Source organism: Thunnus thynnus, chromosome 15 (assembly GCF_963924715.1).
Source record: "Thunnus thynnus chromosome 15, fThuThy2.1, whole genome shotgun sequence".
NCBI lineage: Eukaryota > Metazoa > Chordata > Actinopteri > Scombriformes > Scombridae > Thunnus > Thunnus thynnus.
This window is the reverse complement of record NC_089531.1, coordinates 12,206,218-12,227,593: the sequence shown is the minus strand read 5'-3', so window position 1 is coordinate 12,227,593 and position 21,376 is coordinate 12,206,218. Positions and strand designations below refer to the sequence as shown.

The following is a 21,376-nucleotide window of genomic DNA, read 5'->3' as shown; positions in this document are numbered from 1 at the left end:
TTGCCTTGACCTCATGCTCCTGACACTAGTTTTTGAAAAGCTTGGATTCAATAGCGCAAATATTTTTTAACTGCAGTTGTTTTTAAAGCATTAATTCAAAAGAATTTGTTCAGAATTGGTCAAAAATTTTTAAAAAAGCATTCTGTCAACACAGCACTTTGGTGTTAACAGGCTTATTTCCCCACCTTTCCTGACTTCTCCTGAGCACTGATAAAATTACCAGCATAGCTATTATTGTTATTACCACATTCCTCGCTGCAGTCCTTTCTTCATACCTCCTCCCTTCATGGCTTCAACAATTCCCTCCCTCTGTTGTCTGTTTCTCTCTCTTTCTCTTCTCCTCTCTCCATTGTGTCCCTCCACACTCCCTCTCCGGAAAGAGGAAGCACGCTAAGGAGAGTTTTTCCAAGTTTTCATAGAGCGGGAGTGATGAAGCTATTGAACTCTGTGGGACACCCTGGGTGGGTCATTAGTTTGCTTCCACTGTATCATTAGTGTCCATAACAAACACATTATCTCCTGCTGCACCACCCCTCTTCCAGGCCATTTAGGGTGATAATTAGACTGTAACAAGCAGCCGTCCCCTCTATATAGGTCATCTACTGCTAATGACGCTCTCACTGAAACACACACTGAGGAGATTGGGTTTGGTTTCAGAAACTTAAACTGTACTATTTTTGATGGGTCAAGAGAATCGCTTAACAGCATGGAAATTACCACAGAGATTCTTTTTGTTGTGTAACAATTGCAGGTCAGGCACGATCAAGCTTTTATCGCCTTCATAGGGTTTTGGTAGTTTTGTCAGTATTGCAGTTAAGAGGCATTTCCTTTTGCTGGTTCTTAAACCTGAAACAACACATGTTTAATGGGTAGCAAGTAATATGACCTACTGTAGCGGATACATGTAATATTTTCTTTAGTAAATGTAATTATTATATGTGAAATGAAAGATAAGCAAAATCCATTCATCCATCCATCCATCATCCATACCAGCTGACAAGATTAGCAACAAACCAGAAAGAAAAAAACACAAATATAGCAAATTTCACACATCACCAAGCAGTCTCACACCTTCTAACTTTGCTTAACACATCACGGCTGAACAGATTGTGGTTAATTTGGTAATTGTTTAGACTATTAAACACTGATTTGAATTTAGTCTTAACCATACTGTGTCAACACCACCTATTCATAAAGGAAATATTATACGCCGAAGTCCAGATGTAAATTTATGCACATGGTGTAGAGCCCAGAGGCAGCTGTCAGCAGGGGGAAAACAAAAAGGGCTGCTATGCAGAACACATGGATCATTCTGTAATTATGTGGTGGTTAGTCAATACTGTCAGCTTTTCTGTCATGTTTCATTAACACATGCATGTAATTTTTCTGCCATTTTTGCTGTAATCATAAACAAATATTGCAAAAGCTGATTTTATAGGATTTTATGGCAGCCATGTTGTGGACTTTGATGCTCTCAATCTTTTGTCTTTGCTTGTAAAGGGTGTGTAGTTACACAGTGTGGGTAGGGCTGTCACGCCAACGCCTCTTTAAGATCCCTCTGTCACAAATGAACTTGAGGATAAAATAAAGTACGACATGGTTTTTTAAAGGAATATATTTTGTATGTTGAAAAATGAGCAGAAGAATGAGATTTATGAGGGTTTAACTTTGTTCTTCTGCCAAAAACAATTAAAAATCATGTTTTTTTAATATGTCCGAAGGCTCTGACACAAATAAAGTAATAACACTTTTTTGTGCGGTGGAAAAAAAAGTTATAAAATCAGGGATTAATTCATTTGTGCAAAGTGTATGTCTTTATGTATGTATTTCTTTGTTTGTCACATGATCCATCTATTCATAATCTAAATCTGGTTTATAGCAGTTCTCAAGAACCTGTGTTTTGTGATGGAAATGGAACTAATACCCCACATCACTGTTTTGTAATTGAAAATCATTGCATCAGTTCCACCACTGAACCTTACTGATGTCACATAAATGTTGATTTGTTCTGAGTGGCTTTCCCTGCACAACACTTCCATTATTGCTTTTTTATTACTTTTGTTGTTGCTGTTTTCCATTGAGAAATAATTCTTTAATATATATTTCAATATTTCTGCGGCTCTCGCCTCCACCGTGTTGTCATTTCTCTGTGCAGATGTGACAGAAACTAAGGCGAGGTATTTCTGCCACAGTTAGACATATGATGCTCACATCGCAGTGTAGTTTCACGTGGCAGCCTTAGTGTTCCCCGGTGAGTAGTGGCACATTAAGGAATAACAAATGAGTCCATGACCCAGGGTAGTTATTCAGGGTGTGTTTGTGGAGCAGGCAAACAGCCTATGCTATTTGCTTTGCAGTAGATTCATAAGTGAAAATTGCATTGTGCCTCCATTTGGAGAGCAGGTGATGGAGTGTGGAGGGAAACAAAGAGATTGTCACTCTCCTGGTTTCTGATGATGCTGTACCACTCTGCTGAAAGGCTCACACATCCTGCCTGTCATCTTAACACTGAATCGGACTTGTCAACATACTGTATGTGTCTGCTTTTTAAACTAGATTTAAAGAAGAACTACGACTGCGTGCAAGTGGTTGAGTATTTATTAGTGCTGAGTTTGTGAGAGAAAGTCACCGATGCATGCTGAAGCACATGCATGTGACTCTGCCTTCCTTCCTATCTGTAAACTTTGATCCTCTGACCCAACCGGTCTGCTGAACACATTCTTCACACAGACGTGTGCTGGGTAGACAGACGAGGGGGGGGGGGCACAGGGATGCAGCCTTTTGAAGTCACTTAACATCCACCGCCATGGCTCATTTGACCCATGCACCATGAAGTTAACATGCATGACGATTTTATGATGCGGTGAACCTCGTCGAGGGCAGCTCGGAGGATCGCATGTGGTGAAGCCCTGAGAAAAGCATGCATTGAATGAGACAGCGTCTCTGAAGTGGAGAGGAGGCTGTGTCATGTTGGAGACACATGGGCTTTTTAGGAGTTTTTAAGTGCATAGGTCACTGTGCACCATATCTGTGATCTTGAGATCTTAGAGCATTGGCTCCCAACCTTTTTTGTCTGGCGTACTCCCACAGCTGTGTCAGAATTATTTAATAGTTTTTTCACTGCAGACAAAACAACAAATGTCAATCCATATTTAGGCTTGGTTTCTTTCTTTTATTCAGTAGATTTACTAAATTTTGTATTTGTATTGGAGTGGAAAAAACTGGACATTGCAACCTTTTTTACTTTTAGCTATTAATTTCTACTTATCTGATAGCTTGCTCATTACTTCTCATGTTGTTGATTGTTACAGTAAGTATATCATTATGTATTTTTTATTATTAATATTCATTATAATGCGTATTAAGTATAATATGTGTACGCTCAGCTATTATCTTAGCTATTTTATCAAAATTAGCTAAGCTACTTTGCAGTCTTTCTATGTACCCCCTGGTAACTGTAGTTACCATAGTTACCGGGGCGCATATGACCACATATAGGTTATAGGAAGAGCTTTTCAAAGTCTCTATCTCCATTTCCTTTAATAACACAGAGCTATGGTCAGTGGTCTACCACTTTGCTCTTCACAGTTCCCAGTAAAGAAAAAAATACAAAATCATAGCCCTATTTGTTCAGCTGTTTGTACTTTATGTTTGTGAGATTACTTTAAGTAGTTGAATTAGGCACTAAACAAAAAAGATTCATAATAGGAAGGTAAACAGCATATGAAAAGTTGTGCACACCACTCCCTGATAAAATCAATGCGCCCCAGTGGGAGTCCCTTCGATGATGTTGCTAGATTTTTGTCCTGGGCGTCTGGAGAAAGCCTGCTCACAAATATCAGTATCATATTACCCATAACACAGTATGTCATGTGTTCAGTATTCTATCTCATCTCTGCTCAAAGCAAATGATCAAGTGTCCTAAACTGTGGGGAGTGCACTGGTAAAGGAGATCTAGTGAATTAGTGTGATAGTGACTTCAGGAGGGAGGAGAAGGTAAGAGGATGAAAAACATACAGTATATAAAGGTTTCCTAGGTTTAGAGGCAAAATGAGAAAAAGACAAAAGAGGCAGGAGAGAGGAAGAGGTAGAGCTTTTGTACAAAGTGAAAAGACATTCATAATTTACAGATAGAGTAGGTTTCCTACCACAGAGGTCCTCATGTTGGTCAATAGTGGAAATCAAACAGCTCACCACCATTTCCTTTTAACACCCCCCCTCCTCTCCAAAACCAAAATTATCACCAGCACTCTCCACCTCCACATGATGTCAGCCAGGAGGAATTCAATCTCAGAAATGATATCATGAATGATGCATAAGACAGAAAAATGCATTTACCCTGGCGACAACACAATGAGCTGTTGTTGCAAACACCATAATGGAAAAATACGAAGGTTACGGTGATGAAAATGTATTATGAAACCGGGAAGACATTTGTGAAAGTTGTCTACTCTGGGGCTGAGGGAGCATGACCCTGAGCATAACCACAGCTTATAAGGAAATTCCTCAATATTTCTACAAAGGGAAGATGAATTTGTCTTGAAGTCCTCAGGGAGTGTTGCAAAGAGCATCTTTGTGTGCATGCGTGCATGCCCACTTATACAATGTGCGCATGAGTTTGTCTCCTTTTGCTGGAGCACAGGGGCAAGGCCGGTGTGCCCGTCTTCCATGTTAATAATGGATTTTTGATATGAGCTCCACATGAAATTTTAATCTCTGGAATAGTAGCTCACCGAGGGAGATACAAAATCAAATCAGGGGGTCGTGATTAAGCGGGTGAAGCGCATATCGACCCATTTAAATTCACATTAACCCGGCATCAAAATGTATGAGCCATGACATTGATGGCAGACATAATTTAGTGGTGTTATGTCTGTTTTGCAAAGTAAAGGTGTGATCTCTTTCTCACACATCTGCAAAAGAGAGAAAATGACACCTAATATGTTAGAGGACACTTTCTGGATGCTCAGAAATGTGAAAGGATAAGCTAACTAAATGTTGCTTATGAAGCCAAAGCTTAAAATAGCTGTTCCTCTGTGTCATAGACCTCCACTGAGTCTAAAAACTGTTAAAATCAGTATTGAGTAAGACAATATTGAGCCATGTCATTGCAATGGGTGACACGTTCGTTTATTACAATAAACTCAGGCACTGTAGTTAGCACCCTACAATCCCACATACACCATCCATGTCATAAATACTAATTAGAGCACCAAATGTGTATCAGTCCACAACAGATATACTATTTACTCCTACTTGAGTGACATTAGCTAGAAATTACAGTGCCCTGTTGTCATAAGCTGATGTTATGATTTTTTAAAGCTAGATGCTTGTGACCCAAGATTTAAATCATCAATATGTATGAATGGGATTGGGGCTAAATGCCACTGACAGGGTTGGGAAGTACTGAGAGACCGACTAACACACTGTTGTTTTTGTGTCTTTACATTGGATTTATTGACAATAAGAAAAATATAGAATTATGTCAACGTTTCCCTTTGGAGCCATTAAAATCACACTTCATCTTCTTTATGGTGGTAGTAACTATATATTTGTTTAGATGGCATACTATCAAAGACTCTATCAAGAATTTGACAGTGCAGTGTTTTCTGCACAGTATAGGACTCTCCCTGCGTTTTTGCTTAAATTTGTATGCAACAGCCCAGTTAAGAACATACTAAAACCAGTTTTGTGACATAGCACTCACTGTGCCTTGTGCTGGATGAATATTTTACCAGCAATGCCAGCGGAGTAGAGGACCAGCTGAGAGAGAGAGAGTAAAACAAAGCCCACCGCTGTGTTAGCATACTCACAGGCTCAATAATGTATCACCCATTTTTGCTCCTTACACAGCATCTATCATCTCAGAATAATATAGAGTAGCTAGAAACTCATTTTCCTTAAGCAATATTACGACAAAGATTGACAACGTGTGAGTGTTTGTGTGTGTGTAGAGTCACATGTTATGCGTCTGTGTGTGAGTTTGTGCACGTATGAGGTGCGGTGCTGTGCAGGATGTGTGTAATTATGTGAGTGAATGAGTGTAGATCTTAAAACCAAACTAAACACCTCAGTGCCTCTGGGCTGCTAGGACACACTTAGTTGTCATTGGCTTGCATTGCACTCATGGGAAGAATTCTGTAGCTGAATAATGTGATGTATTAAGCTGTGCTCTGCAGCAACGTATGGTAATTTGTACAATTTTTATTTAATCAGGTAACATTGTATTCCAGCCAAATGGAACACTGCGTGAGCAAGGTGAACCTCTAATCTTTTGCTCTTAAGCTTCATATTCAGCTGTTTTTATCTTGTTTATCTTTTGGGGGGGGGGGGGGGAACTCTTTTTAAAATAACTTTTTGCCATTGACAAACTTTGAGTTACTTTTTGGTGTAAAAATGATACCGAAAGGTTAATTAATGGGCATTTTCTAAGCCACCATCTGTTGTTGAGTGCTATTCACACTGTAACAGATGAGTGGAGGATCTTCTTGCAACTACTAAGACTAGTCAATCATATGAACATCCTAAATGTGAATAAATGAAAGGACTGAGCAGTGTGGCAGCTTTTAATGAGAATGACCACAGATCAGAAGAGAATTCTGACCTCTGTTGCCTCAATAGTATGTCAATACACCAGAAAAAGGGGAAGAGGGGAGGTAATCATTTCTTGACATGTATGTTATCGGTAAAATAGACCGTTTTGCCCAAGAGCAGTATGTGCAGAGTACAAAAGATTCTTGTCTGTATAATTCTAATTGTGTCATGTATCATAGTGACAACTATACAATAAGGTATGTCTCCATTAGAAATGCACCAGTCTGATATTCCTGATCAGACTGACCTTATTAAGCAGATTGAGTATTGGCCATGACATGACCAAAGCCACACTAAGTATAGTTTCTTTGTCAATGTCATTCTAAAATTAAATGTTTCTGCTATCAGTTACATTCATTCAGTGATAGAAACCTGCCAACTGAGGTGTTAAGTGAGTTCCATACAGAAGTATACAGATTTCAAATTTGGCAAAAAGAGAGCACTCACATCGGATCATTAAAAAAGCACTGGCAGATACCTCAAGTTGCAATATTGGAATTGGTATCAGGAGAGAAAACGTTGGATTGGTGCATCCCTAGTTTCCATCCACCAATAGAAATGCCAGAAATTCTAAATTAAATGCCACAATGTATCTGAATAGTTGGTCATCACATATGTAACCTTGTCATGTCTTCTTGAATATATCCACATAAAGGTAGCTGATAGAAACATGCAGTAACTCGCATTATGATTTGCCAAAACTTCAAAAATTTGCTTAAAATGTAACTAGAGCTTCCTCCCAACTCATTCTCAAACCTAAAAGTTTACATGCAAAAATAATTATAGCAACCACTGAGGTGGTTCATATTAAAGAATTAGGGAAAAGATGTTATCTATTGCATTTTTTATCTTAAACCCCTGCCGATACCCGTTTATCACTGCACTATTAAAAGCCATGTTTAAATGACAGGTGTTTTAGGCTGTTTGTTCAAACGTAATATGGTAATTGGATTGAAAATGGCCGCCCTGGGTGATGGCACAGATCCTCTGTCTCATGGCCCTTTGTTTCAAACAGACGGTATGAATCAGGAATGTGAATTTTGTCAGCCCCCTAGTGAGCAGCAGAAGGACCTCACGCATTACCAGCTTGCGTTCTCGCTTTCTTTCTTCTGCTCTGTAACATGCTGTTCTGTGATTGAGAGCGTCTAGGTTGGAGACATTTGTGTATATGTTGGATTATAATGTGAGTTTGTACACCTCTGTGTGTTCATAAGCATGTTTATCAGATATAGAGCATTCAAGCCTGTCTGTAGAATCTGACTTTGATGAATGCATGTCGCCATTGTTGAAAAGACACTTTGAACCTTTTAAAATGCTCCTGTACTAATGCAGGATAGATAAATCTTAGTCAATTTATATTATGTTTGCATTAGCTGCTGTTTGTTTAATGGACAGCAACTTACCAAATATTATTCTCACATCAGAGTCTGACCCTGACCTTGAAACCTTCTGTACACTTATAGTTTCAAGTTTCCTGCAGCTTGACTCTGCTAACAGTGTTGTGAAGCTGCTCTAAATGGTTGCAGTGGACAGAGACGTATTGGGTACACACCATGTTGTAAAATCTTGGATGTGGATGGGATTTGAAGTTTTAGTGTCATAGCGGGGCTTGATAACAGACAGAATGGCAGAGTGTTGAGGAAGTGTTTGACAACAGCCTCTACAAAGGGAAAAGTAGAATGATCCTGCCATCCGCTGATCAGTAGAAACAGAAAATGTTGGGAAGCACTCATCAAAGGGCAGTAAGCTGCCCAGCTGACTTCCCCTGCTGTTGTCTGACCAGCTGACTAGCCGTCTGACAGAATGATAGCTCCTTTGTAGTGCTACCTTTGTGTCTCCGAATTCTCTGGCTCCTCACAAATTAAACTCAAGCTTTTGAAGTGAGTTGATGTGCTCATATGCTTCTCCCCTCTCAAGCATCCAGATCCCACATCCCCCCTGCTCATCTTTGGGATGCATTCCACAGATTCAGGTTCCCACTGCAAGATCTGAGTGCACATCCTCAATTTATGTACAAGAGAACAGGTCCCTCTGGCATCTGCAAACTTGTCAGCAACACATCCTTGCAGCAGCAGCAACACAGCAACTACTGCTTCCTTGCAGTTTGCTCCAACCAGACAACACAGAACCCCATTGTCTTTGGCTTTAATTGTGCTCCTCCAGGCTGCTGGTTAGTCACACACCAGGCCAGAGTGGCATACCTGAGGGAAGTGAAGAGTGCGGTGTTCTGCCACGGATTGGCAACCACATACACATCCACGCACAGCCTCGTAGAGTGTGTACCGGTGCTTAAGGGAGCTCCCAAGAAGCCCTGTAGAGCCAATTACACATACAACTCTAATCTCTTGAGCAAGCTGAATGGATAGAGAAGGAGAGGAAGGGAGGAAGGAGCAAGGATGAAGGTCGGAGGAGATGGCAATAGCGAGGGGAAGGAAGGACGAGCAGGAATGGATTGACAGAGAAAAGTAAGGTTGAAGTGTGTATGAAATGAAAAGTGTCGACAAAAAGAAGGAGAAGGGGAGGCTATGGAGAGGTCAGTGGTATGAAGACGGGGGGAAAAAAAAGACAGAATGGGGTGAAGGAATCCAGGGGATATACTGTACTGTAGTAACAGAAAAGAATGAGTGTTGGCAAGAGAGTGAGGGCATTTCCGAGCATCAACATAGCGTTAGATGCAGTGCCCCAAGTCAAGACACATATCTATCTGTCTAACTTTTATCAGTTAAATGGATACAGCCCTAAGAGCCCCATAGGCAGAACGTGAGACTTCTAACGGCTGACGTTTTCCCTCAAGCATTGTCAAAAGGCAACAAGGGCTTCCTTTAATGTGTTATATCTGCCTGTCATGTCAGCTGCCATCATCTCTTCAGCTTTCTCTTTCTTACCTTTTCACTCTTTCACCTTTTGCACAGAGATCTATAACTCCTATTTTCCCTTGCCTTTGTTTTTTTGCATAACCCAGATCCTCGCCTTCCTTTTTTCCCCCTCTCTAATAATATCCCCCCTCCCCTGTGGCATGGTAATGTTCTCAGAAATTACAGTGAGGTAAACAGAGCAGGGTGTTGAAATGAAATAACTGCTACAGGGCTGTCAGCTCCAGCAAGGGGGCTATCCGTCAGCAGGAAATGACACATCGGCCGCCCCCCCCCCCCATCACACACACAGTTGGATTCTTCCTGTCCTCCTGGTGGCAAGGTGAAGGAATTATACTCATCAAAGGCCCAGCGCAGCCTGGAGCCTTTCCATTAACCTTCTACAACACTGGTCAATGGCGAGGGGACAGACACAACTGCCATCACACACACCAGAAACACGGATGCTTACGCTTCTGGAAGGAAGGAAATGATACAGACACAGCTTTATATATATATATTTGATGGAACAGACGTACACGCATAATTACTCTGAGATACGATACATACACAGGTGCACACACACGCACGCACACCTCAATTACCGTTTCATTCATAGCCTGACAGCAGAGCGTACGCGAAGGCTGACATTAAAGGAAATTAAATCTCCTTGTGGAATGGGCCAGCCCATCTCACCTCCCGTCAAAATGCTCCCATTTCCACTCCTCCCCGTAACCTTCTCATCTGGGTATTTAGGGCTTTGTGGTGCGGAACGTCATCAAAGAGAAAACTTAGCGAGGCGGCCGTGCGTAGACGAGGCCTCCCTGTGATAATCCCCCTGCAAACGGAGCCCTCTACTATTAGCCCATGCACACAAATTACTGCTACACGTTCTGTTGCACTCTTTCACCGCATGTACTGTCACATGCTTATAGGCGAGAGTACTTTCATTCAAAATCACACACACACACACACACACATAAACTCTCATATCATTGGCTTAGCCCAGTGAGTGAGTCAGTTAGTTAATTCTTTGATCCAGACCTCCTGTCTGCATTGGAATACGAAGCCTATTTGACATAATCCTGAAAAACATCGCCTCACATAACCAATGATAGGCTACTCAAAGGAAAGCACAGCTGCAAGGCTACACACACCAAAGGGACTTAGCAAGAGAGTGACACGTGTACAGTAGATTTTTACGGGCAGATTTAATTAAGCCTCATTCACTACCAAATCCTGTGTTATACAAACTCTTGCAAGCTATTTCTCACTCACATAAATGTGATAAACCTGCAGAAAAGGGAGGCGTTTAGTTTGTCCTAAAGTTGGGTAATTGAGTTCCTGGTTAAAGGGGAAAGAGCTGCGGTTTTCCTGCTTTCACGTTCGGCGCCGTTTTCTCCCAAAGGCTTTAATGAGATCAAACATGTCCCGTCAGATAAGACGGCTAATTAATCAGGGGAGGGACCAGTCTTCTCCTCTGACAGATGGAGAGATGGAGGCAGGACGCTGGTGGAGGCACTTCCTCTCCTCCTCCTTAACCTCTTCCTCCACCGTCAACAGAAAGCAAAAGAAGACAGAGTGAGACAGAGTTTCCTGTGGAGAAGCATAGAGCCTGTAAAGAGTCTCAAAAATGGTGTTTACATGCACGCTGCAACTGAAGTATCTCCACAACCCCCCACTGAGAAGAAGACAGACTTCTCGTATTGAAGTTGCTTTTTACAGTATTGCTTACGCGTGTGAAATAGATCTCTGAAATTTCAGTCAGACTGTAAGGAGTAAGACTTTCCTGAATTAAATGTAAAGCACAGCTGGTTACAGGTTTACAAGTCTGCATATAAACAATCATGGTGGTACAGGAAAGAGAAACATATTCCACTACGCTGTAGTTATGTGCAGTTTATGTCTTTATTTTCATTGGATGAAAGTCAGTCAGAAGCTCATCCCCTATTTGGCCTTGCTTCCCTTCTCTTGTCTTGTTGCCAGTTCTTAAGGTTTATTAGACTAGACTTAGCTGATTCAACTAAGACATTCTTGAACTAATGGAACTAACATTTTCCTTTAGCATTCATATCATTCCATAAATTTTTATAGATGATTGTCTTGCTAAATTGCCATTCTCATTCAGGGTATATTCAGCAGCCTACCTTATTAGATGATAGACCTTAAACCATCACAGAGATTATTGCCCTTCTACTTGGCAATGCTTCTTTCAAAGACCCACGCTCATATTATTGATCTGACTTGGTTTAAAATGTAGCCTCCTATTCAAAGGTTTTACTGCCAACCTGATAGCTTTCAATCGGCTGATGAGAGGCTGTTATTATTTTTACTGAGGATGAGAAGGAAATTTACTTTTTGATTATTCGCCATCAATATGTACATTTAAAGTACAGCTCACAATGGCTGCACAAGATCCATTATTGTTAAAAGGTTTTCATTTTCAGCTATGCTAGTGCCGTGGCTTTAGGGATGACAGTGTTGTCCGTCCATTTATCCGTCTCAGGATAAATTGTAATCATTGTGGTGACCTGTCCATTTTTCATCTAGCACCATCATCAGGGAAAATTTTTTAATTTGCCCATTGATACAGCCTCAACTGTAGTTTGTGTTTAGTGCTAATTAGTAAATGTTATCATGATAACACGCCAAACTAGGATGATGAACATGGTTAACTTTATTCCTACTACAAGGCATGGATGTTCGATATGAAGTAGATGTGATGAATGAAAACTGGTAGCAGATCAGTCTCTGGCTGACTACCTGAGTGGAAGGATGGATTTGATGTAATTTGATATGTTAGAGGAGAATATGTGTCAAATGCATACAGCATCATAAAGATATAATTAGAGATAATGATGATATAATATAGTTTCATGCTAAATTTAGAGACTGACTGACTGACTTGAAGCATAGATGGATGGATAGCTGGGGGACACACATGTGGATGCCTGGTTCAGTGACTTATTGACTGATAGGGCTGGGCTGCTGTGTCCAGCTGTTCTACTGTAGAGCTCAGCAGGCCCTCTGCTACCTCAGGCTCAACCCACAACCAGCTGTGCAGCTTCACCTCGCTAGCAGCAGCCCCTGGGCACTACAATGAATATACTGTTGTACAATACACACTACACAGCTTCCCTCTCTTGCTCTCTTCAGATCTTTAAACTTAACACTGAAGTTAAAAAAAAACAACCAGAAGACTCCATGAAAACTATTGTGAATACTATACGTTAATATAGACTTGTGTGGCGTCATACAAATCTATAATCTAGCCTACATACTCACCCTTTCACACACATACGGTGAGGCGCACCATGAACTGTTGATGTATCCATATTGCATAAGCAGATGGATGTATAAGTATGTCAATATAACCGAGCGCAATGCGAGTTCAGAAAGAGTTTGGTTGCACTGTTGACAGCATTGCTACATGTTACGTGATGGCTCACTACACAGAGCTGATGCATATTTCACAGCTCCTAAAATTGATGGTGATACATTATTTCTTATACCATCTTGTTTTCTCCTCTTCTCCCTTCCCTTCATCCTCTCTCTGCACCCGCTATCCTCCCTGCTATTCTACCCTCTGGCCCTGCAGCAACAGGAGCAGGACCCTACCAACCTGTACATCTCCAACCTGCCGGTGTCAATGGATGAGCAGGAGCTGGAGAACATGCTTAAGCCCCTGGGTCACGTCATCTCCACGAGGATACTGAGGGATGCCAACGGGGTCAGCAGAGGAGTCGGCTTCGCCAGGTATACTTTAATAATGATACTAATATGATATGGAGGCATCAGTCTCCCTTCTCAACATATTGCCCTGCTGCTACTAAGCGCTGTAATTGACTTTTTAAGTAATAGATGTGCAGTACATGTCTGCGCACACTATACCAGGGTCAAATATTAATTCTATACTTACTGTACATATTTGTTGTGGTTTAGTTTACCCAATTTATGTGTACCCTCCCGACTGGTACTTCAAGAAAGCTCAAACAATAACCAAGAATAATTTGTAAATGGATTGTGACCCCTCTTATCTGTGCAGACACATGCATACACTGAACAACAAACACACGATCGTTAGCATGCATTTGTCTACATATATAAAGACACAGGCTTATAAGTGTGTGCCTGAACTCTAGAAAGACACTTGTCAGATGAATCCTCCCCTCCAGGCAGTGGAAACTTTAAAAGGTGATTTGTTTCTATTCCAAGCCTGTCTGGCTGTGCGTCTGGCAGTGCCGGTGCATCAGTGTGTACGCACATGCCTGTTAGTTTATACTTGTGTCCGTGCATTCATGGGCACCAGCAATTACACCCTTACAGCATAGTCAGGGCTGCTGTATTTCCACCACCAGGCTCATCACTGAACAGTTTATTTCTTTTTCTACTTAGAAAAGTTTCCACTTCAGCTTGTTAATCCCCCAAAGTCATAAACCGCTCTGTCCTTGTCCTCGGCAGCAGCCACCAGGCTCTCATTCCTCTCCACACATCCCTCCCTTGTTTACCCAGAGGAGGCCACTGACGGCAGTACCGCCATCTTGCAGGGATTTTTCTTAATCACCTGCTCTGGCTGAACTCGTCTCCTATTCCCTGCTCTATTACCGAGGGTTACAGCAGGACAGACAGGCGCAAACACACACACACACACAGGCACTTGTGCACAAACATGAACATATGCACATGCAAGCCTCCACACACGCCTACACACCTGCGCATAAACACACATGCATGCGCGCACATATACCAACACAAACATTCGACAGCAGACTCTCACACGTACACACACAGACAGGTAGGCAGCCTCCTGCAGACCAGCAAGCAGAGCACAGCAACAACCTTCCACAAGCCACCTGTTCAAGCAGCCCTCAGTGGGAGGAGGAAGAGACATGATGGAAAGGGAGAGTTGGATGGCAGGAGAGAGAGGGACGGGAGTGTGAAACAGTGGCCAGGTAAAAAGAACTTATCATAGAGGTTATTATAAAGAGAAAGAGAAGGTGATGAGGAGGCGTGGCTAGGCACTATGTGACGGAGAAGGATTGAGGAATAGAAAGTGAAACGAGTGAGTGTGGGAGAAAATGTGAGAAGTGAACGGGCATAATTTCAGATAGATAAGGAGAAAACAGAAAATATGAGAAAGGTACAAAGGGTGTGATTGTTTATGTCTAGATCAAGAAATAAAGGAAGGTGGTGGTAATTGACAACTAAAGGTGAGAGAAAAAAGCCAGAAAGAGGCCTGGACAAAGGAAAAAGAGAAAGCAATGTATTTTATAAATTGTGGACCTCCTGTTAGCTGTGTCAACACACAGACAGACAGACAGCTGCTAAGGGTTGGGCCATGAGGGGCATTAGAGAGAGTAAACTGAGCTAAGTGTTTGTGGGCCGATCCATTACTGTTATCAGAGCCCATTACTCCAGCCCCAGCACTAATCATTGCAGACAGCAGCACCTGATGCCATTAACCAGCAGCACAGAGAGAAAAGCCAGCCTGCCTCAATGCCTACCTGGTTTGCTCACTGACTGACTGGCTACCCCAACAACCTGACTGACCGTCAGACAGTCTGGCTAACCGGTTTGTTTCCCAATGACTGCCTAACAGCCTGTCTGCCTTATTTACTTCTTGTCTCTCCACCTGCTTTTTTGTCTACCTACCTGCTCTACTGCTGGGAAAAGCGAAGGAGAGACGGTGATGAGGAGGAGGCAAACAAGGAGTAGCCAGAGGGATTGTGTGGAGGATGGATAAAAAGCATTAGGGAATAGGAAGAGAAGCTAAGCATCAACACTTCTGCCAGATTATCACTTAAAACTCTGGAGAAGCTTGATGGATTCAGTCTGATTCTGAAGCCCCCTTAAGACGGACAACAAACACATCCCGACAAATAATATCAAAACAGCTTTTGTTTTAACAATGCAATACACAAAATCATAAATCATTATTTCACAAGTACTTAGTGGAGTATGCACTGGTTTGTTAGGCATGAGAGGAAAAAGAGCCAAAAAGTGAGGTTAGCTGTGCTTCATGCAGATCCTCTCTGTGTCACTGAGCCTCTTCGTAAAGTGAGAGCATTAAAGAACAGGTTATTGGCGTGTTGATGTAACTGTGTGGAAGCGCAGTGATGTGTGTGAATGAGGATTAGGAGCATTTAATGATTATCTTTACAAAATTCAGGTGTCGTATCAGCACTAGAATTTCTGTAAATCATTGAAATGAAATAACTGTGTTTTACTGATCTGGATTTTAGTTAGTTTCTTAGTGATAGTGAGATGTTAAGGCCAGTTGTCATGATTAGTGATCAGCTGATGAAGACTGGTTAAAAGAGAGAGGGAGAGCGGATGGATACAGGGTCAGCAAGAGATGGATGACACAGGGAAGTGTGAAAGATTACATATTCTAAAAAGAGAGGTAGAGAGAGAAAGACGTGGTGATGTGGATAGGGCAGAGCGGAGAAACAAAAGGATGGACAGAGACGGAAGGAAAGGAGGGCAAGGAAAGTGAGAGAGATGGGGCGAGAGAGAGCGAGGGTAACGGTGAAAGATGGAGGAAATAACCAAGGTTGAAAGACGGGGAGGAATGAGAGAGACGTCAAAAAGAAGAGGTGCAGATGGGCTGGGAGTAAGATGGATGGGATGGAGAGAGCGATAAAGAAGCTATGGTAAAAAAAAAAAAAAAAAAGAAGAAGGATGGAGGTAGAGATTGGAGAGGGATGAGAGACAGAAGACAGAGAAGTGAGAGGCTGACAGCATGATATGAGTATTCTTGGAGGTGAGAGCGAATAAAGCATGCATATCTGGAAAGCAATGAATTTTGCACATTGCAAAAGCGTATTACCATGAAGGCATCACTCAAGCCTGCATTTAAAAACTCAAGTCTCATTTTAATAAGAGTCCTTTGTGCGTATACATGAAGAATCTGCATAGTAACATTATGTGCAAATTAATGTAAAGGGTATGTTTTGTGACATGTTATTGTAACTTAAAACAATTGAACTCTTGGATATATAGAAATCTCCATAGGGAAAGAAAAATCATTGTCCTTGACTGATGTAGATTACCAAATGTCAAATTGTGGCCACTCTTTTACAAATTCATTAAAAGTTTTTAAAGTCAAATTGAAATTAACTCTAATTTTATTGGTGCAAAATCTGTGTGGGTGGGCACTAAAAATACCTTTATAATATTGCTTATTGTTAGCCTCTACTTAGTCCCATCTTTCATCTGAGCGCTCCTTATGTTACTCCATGACTCATCCTTACTCCCTGTTGTGAATCACAGGCTATACCGGAGTGCTAAGGTCTACATGTTGCTGTGAGTTGCCATCACCACATCTGGACCTATTAAAGAGTGACGGAAAATGTTAGCAAGACCCCCTTCCTTTATATAACGTGGGCAAAATCACACTCAGTGTTCAGGAGCTGCCGATGACCCAGCAGGTGTTGAAGTAACAGCCAGGAATCAGTGGTAATGGTAGTAAGCTACCACTCAGAAAGCCAGTTAACTCAGCTTGCTAGCTTTCACTTTCCAAATGGAATATGAACTTGCTAATAGAAAAGGAGAAAATACATCTTTTATCAACATCCATAGGCTATAGGGCTTCTTTAGTGCACCACAGAGAGAGTCACACATCTTCTAGCAACGCCGGCTTCCGGATGTCAGTCAAGTGCTGCTGACTCAGATGCTTGAAGCTTGAAGCTTAGATGGTGTTTCTACAAATATGTCCAAAAGATGCCTGCCAACATACAGTACATTTTATATATGTTTGATATACAGTATGTATGTGTTTTGATGTAATGTGTGTAATTGCATTAGTGTCTGTGTGCTTCTGATGTGAGAGATCAGAGCCCCTCTGCTGGTCAGTCCGCCTGTAGACAATTGATCCAGCAGACGGGAAAGGGGGAACAGGTCAAAATTTCAAAAGCTTTCTGTATCCTCTCTCTCTCCCACTCTAGAAATCAATTATGATACTATCCATAAGCATGCCATTTTTACCTTTTCCTACCTTCTCATCTCCTTTTTTTCTACATCCCTTTTTGCCTGTTATCTCTGTCTTTCTATCCTTTGTATTTTTGAGAAGAAGCTGCATAACAACTACTTTCCCAGCAAACCCTTAATTTCACTATCAACTACAGACAATGACTTTCCCCAGCAGATAGTCCGACAGACACTTAGACTTTCATCTTTTCAGCAGCCTCTGCCATTTTATGATATGCATTAGGACATAGCAAAAGGCATTTCTGGCAATCAGCTAAGCTAAAAACAAGGCTTACCTAGTCTGTTGCAGGCCACATTTTGGCCTTTGTCGTGGCTCAAAAACTGACATCTATAGAAAATACAAATACATATATCTATATAAGAAAACTTACACACCTGGCAGAGATCTGCGCTCCACTGAGTGCACCCTTTTAGATAACTAGTGTGAAGTATTCCAGTGCATGATAGAAACAAGCAATGTCGAGTTGTTTGAAAAAAAAAAAAGAAAAAGAAAGAAAGGAGAGAAAATGACTCCATCTCTAGGGTTGCAGCTTACCATAGAATATATTTTACTTATAAATGGTACCATGGTCTAGATGCTATGAAGAAATTCAATATATCTCGCGTTTTGTGGAAATCGGTGTAGAGGCTGCCAGTGTTCTTCTTTATGGTCTGCTTTATTTGCAATAATTATACTTTTAAAGACCTGCTAAGTACTTTTATTTGTGAGAATGGATTTGTTAAAGACTAGAATGGTCAATTTCAGCCTTCGCTAAAACTGGATATTAAACATTTCCTAAAATAACCCTTTCGTATCACTTTTTGTTACAGGATGGAGTCCACAGAGAAGTGTGAAGTAGTGATACAGCATTTCAATGGAAAATACCTGAAAACCCCGCCAGGAATTCCAGGTGAGTCTCCCTCCCTTGCTTTACATTACTCTCACATCACCCATCTCCTTCCTTTCTTTCTTGGAAAATCATCACCTTTGCAATGAGAAACCCTCCTTTCTAATTCAATTATGGTAATTTCTCATCTCAGATCTGCAGGACAGCTTGATAGATTGTATATGCTGTTGTTTCTGACACCTGAAGCTAGCTGTCTTGGCTATGGCTGAATAGCTGACGGTTCTATAGGTCTCTTCCTCTCTCCCTCTCCTTCTCTGTCACCATCTTTCTCCCTCCCTGGTGGTGCTGCTGCTGCAGGCTGGAACTTCTCAGGCAGGAGAAAGCCCTCTTAATATTCACACTCATGCCTCTGTGCTGTTCTTTGCAATCTACTTAAGAGCTTGCACTCGCCCCTCTTTCCTCTCCTGCTCGTGCTCTCTGTTGCCGTGTCCTCTCTCCTTCCTATCTGTCTTGTCTGCAGTCACCCAAAACACTGGAAGAAGCTGGCCAAGGAGAGAACTGGCAGGGAAAGAAAGAATGTCACCAAATGGAGACAGATTAAGAGACAAGATTGTATCTTATTGTGTGTTAGCACAGAAAGTTGTCTTTTATTCAGTGTCCAAAGTCATCATTACTGTCCCACAAGTTTAAAACAAAAAGACAAAGCACTGGAAAGGTTGGAAACAGTGCACGTCTCTAAGGGAGTAAGTGTGACAAGAGGCAGCAGCAAAAAGAGAAGCAAGGTAGAGGGAGAGTAGAGCTATGAAAGAAAGAGTCAGAGGGAAAGGCTAGTATGAAGAGGAAAAAAAGTGCTGTCTAAGCAGTTTTGGGGCCAGGTGCTGCGGCGCTCAAAGCCTCCTGTGCGTCCCAGCAGGACGTGCAGGCCAGACAGGGTGATACCGAGGAGATCTCCTTCACCCTGTGGCAATTTTATTAACAATTCTCATACCTCCAACCAGCGGCACAGAAAGAGGCCCATAAATCGCTCTCCACTATTCAGTAATATCTCAGAGAGACTGGATTTAGAATCTCCATATATGTTCAGCCACTGCATAGCCAGCGGCCATTAAAGGCAAGGTGAGTGGTTATATTGAAGTTGAGCCGTAATAGGAAACCTTTAAAGCTGTAATATCAGGCTGACCTTCCCCTTTAAGGGTCTATCTCCCAGCCGCTCAGGGTTTATAATTGTTAATGGATTGTCCAGGGTTGTGCCAAGCATGGAGATTTACTGCCTTGATCTAGGAAATCCTTCTGTGGAATTAAGAATGGTTAAGTTTACAAGATCTGCTCTGGTCTGGTGCTACTGTGTTCCCTCCTGAAAGGTCCATGAAATCTCCCTTTTCCCTTGCTGCATACCTGAATGTACACACAAGAGTACCAGTTGCAAAAGATATTATTATTCATTGTGTTGTTGCCATTTGTGAGTTGAGGTAGTGCACACCATAATGAATTCAATGAATAATTATGATTTACTACAACTTGAGTCTTATTTTCGTAGATTTTGCAGTCATGTCTATCAGTTGTAATAATAAAATAAAATATTGCTGAGATGTGGGAACCTGACATTGCTGTAGCAAAGCCTGACAGGGAAAGAAACCCAAGCAGTAAGGCTATCTGACAGCTTGTAAGCAAGCCAACAGTCTATCTAGATCAGAGGTACTGAAATACAAGTCTTAGAGGTCCACTTAATGCATGATGATATTTCAGTCCAAAAACTCTGTACTGGAGACACTGGTATAAATTTTCATTTAATTCATTTGAGTCTGTGTGTAGTAAGTATGAATTCTTCACTGCATTCACTGTTGAAATGTTTGATTTTGCAATTATTCTGCTGGAATCTGGAGATAACCTTGCTAATTGTGTCGACTGGTTAGGATGAATGATGACAGATGAGGTGATAGCGATGTGACACTCAAAAGTGGTCCAGGTCAGGTTGCTGTTAAATTTTCCGTCCGCCTATTGAGTATTTATATTCAAGATGATCTAAACCAAGTAAAACCAAAAGTGAGCACATCAGAATAGTCAATAAAATCCCTCATTGCAGAGGAAAACTGTGTTCACAGGCAAGTGCTGCATAACAAGTAGAGTTGGTCAAAGCTGAACCATGAAGGGGTTTGTTTAATCCTACCTGATCATTTGACTATTCATGTTCCTTGCCTTGTCTGACGTCTTTTTTTGCAATATCGTTGCATATTCATATCTCAGATTTTAACTTGGTGAGTACAATGTTAGTATTTCTGATCATTTCCAAAATTACATTCCAAAAGTGTAAGACCCAAATAAGAATTAAAAAAAGAGTTATCCTTTAAGTCTACAGTAATTGATATGCCTCAGATTCTGAAATGCTGTCCCTCTGATGATAGTTGTATTCTTGAATACTAATGGATAAAGGCTTATTCTGCCATTCCTTTGATAGTTTTCCTCTAGTTTTTAGTTCATAGAGGAGGATAGGGATTGAGGAAGTGTGTTTTTTTTCTTTCTCTGACACTGTCCATGCTGACTTGCTGTCTGCTAAATGGAGATCTCTGGACATTCCTCTGTTATCAAACTCAGATGTTCCTCTGAGGAGGACCTCAGGGCTGTTTCTGTTTCTCACAGAGGCAGCCAACATCCCCTTATAGATGTCTGTTTTTGTGTGTATATGCAAGTTATGTGTTCTTTACATCTGTTTCTGTGTGTTCTGATTCATGCGTCCATTTTTAAATTTATGCATTTTAAAACCAGAGCACATACATACTGTATTTGTGTCCTGACTGTGTCTGTGTCAGTGTGTGTGTGTCATGTTGTTGGTATTTCCCCAGAGCCCCTTGCTATGCAGGGCAGCTTCTTCATCCATCCTGCTTTGACAGCTCAGCGGCACCCCCCGGGGGGGGGGCCCTGCCACACACAGCACAGCAGGAGCATGTGTGTGTGTGCGCACATGCATGGATATGCTTGTGTGACAGCCATGACTACTACTCTGTGTGAGCCTTGACACATACACACACACACACAAACCACATAAGCACAAATATAGTCATGCACCACTAACTTTGACCTGAATGGAATGTCAACATCCATATAATGCTAATGAGA

At 41.5% G+C, this 21,376-nt stretch overlaps 1 protein-coding gene across 6 annotated transcripts in view; it reads left to right on the top strand.

Moving 5' to 3' along the window:
- LOC137198715 (RNA-binding motif, single-stranded-interacting protein 3) overlaps positions 1–21,376 on the top strand; it is a 297,503-nt gene that overhangs the window by 211,445 nt on the left and 64,682 nt on the right. For all 6 annotated transcript variants that reach the window (XM_067612609.1, XM_067612611.1, XM_067612610.1 and 3 more), the window contains 2 exons: positions 13,045–13,202; positions 18,246–18,325. In XM_067612609.1, the coding sequence (XP_067468710.1) occupies positions 13,045–13,202; positions 18,246–18,325 (238 nt within the window). The remainder of the gene's footprint in view (positions 1–13,044; positions 13,203–18,245; positions 18,326–21,376) is intronic.